General features: G+C 39.0%; 1 protein-coding gene across 1 annotated transcript; it reads left to right on the forward strand.

The window, feature by feature from the left end:
- The first annotated feature begins 937 nt into the window (after positions 1-937).
- LOC128856538 (uncharacterized) lies at positions 938-2,392 on the forward strand. The gene has a single exon (XM_054091842.1). The coding sequence runs from the start codon at positions 938-940 to the stop codon at positions 2,390-2,392; it is 1,455 nt and encodes a 484-aa protein (XP_053947817.1).
- Positions 2,393-3,086: the final 694 nt, after the last annotated feature.

Consider the following 3,086-nt stretch of genomic DNA (forward strand, 5'->3'; position numbering starts at 1 on the left):
GATTTCTAGAACGCTGGGAGAATTTAATTAGCTTACAAATCATACTGACCTGGATTTATTTTATTTTTTAAACCTTTTTTATTTTCCAACATAGTCTCCTTTTAGGCTTATACACTTCGTCAAACGCTGTTCTAGCTTGTTGATCCCTTCCGAAGAATAAGATTTGTCCAAGTCGGAAAAAAATCATTTCTGGAATCTCCCCTCGGTTGTATAAAATCTTTCTCGAGCCACCTATTTCTTCAACTTGGGGGAAAAAATTGCCCAAATGATCCGAAGCTTTCAAGTCTGGGGAATAAATTGGGGCCCCATTGCCATTCATTTTGCTACCACAACTGCATAGGCGTGAGCTGATGGGTTGTCGTGAAGGAAGGAAAAGGAAACTCACTCGACTTCCTTGATTCAAACGAATGCCAAACACAAAGAAATAGACCGACCTGGCTCAAGCTTGATCTGTGATCTTTCAAGAGGTGCCACTAACTAAAGATAACCTGGATACGAGCCAGTAGTGCCACATCTCTGACTATGCATGGACTTTTCAAATGACCCTGCTTTATATGGAAGAAAATTGGCAATATCGTGGAAAAAACCATTTAAAAAAATAAAGCGATTTTTTAGCAACTTCAAACTTACATCTTTATATATAAAAATGAATGTTTGTCTGTATATCATCGATGAACTCAAAACCTACTGGACCGATTATTATAAAAATTGGGGCAGTCGTCGACTACACTTCGTACCGAATAGTTGTGTTAATTATCGCTTCGTTACTTCTCTCTCAGAGTGTTCTTACTCTCCACGTGCTTAGTGCAATTGACTTTCCTATTATTTTCTTGTTGTGAAGTGCAAAAATACAAATAAAAGCCTGAAGTGTTAATTTCTAATGGAAAATAATATTCCGTTCCCCTCGGGGAACCGATTTGACATACTATCTGATAGTATGTCAATTCCCCCCAAATCGAAACGAAAAAAAACAACCAGTGCAAATAAAGACCTTTACCCATCCCTACCATCGCCAGTTACCAAAAGTGTTAACCAAAATGATCCAAAATTCATCATTATAAAATCCTCTGACGAAAACAACAAAATTTCTAAGTATAGTGTGTTCGCTAAAAAGAAAGCCCTTGACGGAATAAGTACAGAGTACAGCTCCGTAAGCATTCTCAAGGACGGCAGTTTATTAGTACTTACAAAATCTAAAAAGGTGGCTGAAAAGTTCATAAAATGTAAAAATCTTGGTGGCTTATGCCCAATATCTGTGTCCCTCCACGAATCTCTCAACACGTGTAAAGGTACCATTTATGACAAAAACCTAGCCGAAACCGATGAAAAAGAAATTATTGAAGGCCTTAAATCGCAAGGAGTCGTAGATGTCTACAAGTTTACCAAAAAAGTGAATGGAAATCCAATGCCAACAGGACGAATGGTTCTTACATTTGACCTTTATAAAGTCCCCCAAGATATCGACGTTGCATGGTATTCCCTAAAAGTAGAAGAACATTTCCCAACACCAATGCGTTGTCGTAATTGTCAGCTTCTCGGTCACACTACTAAAAAATGCAACAACAACACCACCTGTGAGGTCTGCAATCTCCCCCCTCATACCCCTGAACTATGCCAACGCAAAATGTGCGCCAACTGCTTTGGTCCACACCCCGCTTCAGCTAGAGACTGTCCTAAATACCTTGAGCAAAAACAAATATTGAAAATTAAAACACAAAATAAGTGTAACTTCAACGAAGCCAAGCGGCTATTCAAGCTACAAAACCCGTTTTCTCTCAATGGAAAACAAACGTATGCATCCGCAATAACCGAACCTTCCCCTGTCCTACTAACCAGTACAACCGCCGAAAATTCACCATCTCATCCTATCTCAAAAACAACAACTTCTGACACTTCTCAAAATACAGCAAATAACATAAACACTAATAAGCCACCCGCACTCCCTTTACCCAAGCACTCACTCAACTCAGAAGATAATACCACAACACACTTCGCATCTCTCTCCCCCAACTTTCTTAAAAATAACAAAAGCACTACAGTACAAGAATCATCATCTCTCGTAACACAGCCGAACACAACTAGCTCACTTACTCCAACATCTCACAGCATACCATCACATAACTTGAGCTCGTTTACAATAAACTACTCAGACATGAGTGCCCGGGCACTCACAGTGCGTACGCCTCACCTCAGTGCAAACTCTTTTAATAACTCAATCGAAAATCCAATTGATCGCACGATTACAAATACTATCAATTCCTCAGAAACTCTCTCTAATTACCAACTGCCTGATGACTACATGAATTATGTACATTATCAACTCCACTCTACGTCAGTCTCTCAGGTTCAAGTTGATGATATAGAAATAGATCACGACGAGCCTACACTATGAGCTGTTTTCATTTAACAGCTTTTATAGTGAATTATAATTAATAATATACATTATGGTACTTAATATTCTACAATGGAATATTAAAGGATATCACAACAACTACCAAGATTTAGAACTCTTAATAAAAGATCGTAGACCCCACGTTATATGTATCCAGGAAACTCACCTTAAACACAATTACCTTCCACATCCACCAAAACAATACTCAGCGCATTTTCATAATTTCCCTCATATAACTAACGCTAAGCAAGGCTGTGGCATACTAGTGCACAATAGTATCCCACATAAAATCTTAAATATCACCTCTAACATCTCAGCAGTGGCCGTAGAAGTTAATCTTCAATATCCGGTAACCATTGTATCTATATACATTCCGCCACTCCAAAAGTTTTCGGTCTCCGACTTGGAGGCAATCACCTCATCAATTAACACACCTGTTGTTCTAGCCGGAGATTACAATAGCTGGAGCCCCCTATGGGGCTCACCTAAAGCCAATCCCAGAGGTATAGTAATAGAAGACTTTATACTGAGTTCAAACCTATGTGTACTTAACAACAATAGCCCAACACACTTCTCTACACACAATACTTTCACACACGTAGACATAACTTTGTCGTCACCCCAATTACTCCCACTTACAACTTGGTACACGTTAAAAGATTTACACAACAGCGACCATTACCCAATAATCTGC

The sequence above is a fragment of the Anastrepha ludens genome, chromosome 3 (assembly GCF_028408465.1).
Source record: "Anastrepha ludens isolate Willacy chromosome 3, idAnaLude1.1, whole genome shotgun sequence".
NCBI lineage: Eukaryota > Metazoa > Arthropoda > Insecta > Diptera > Tephritidae > Anastrepha > Anastrepha ludens.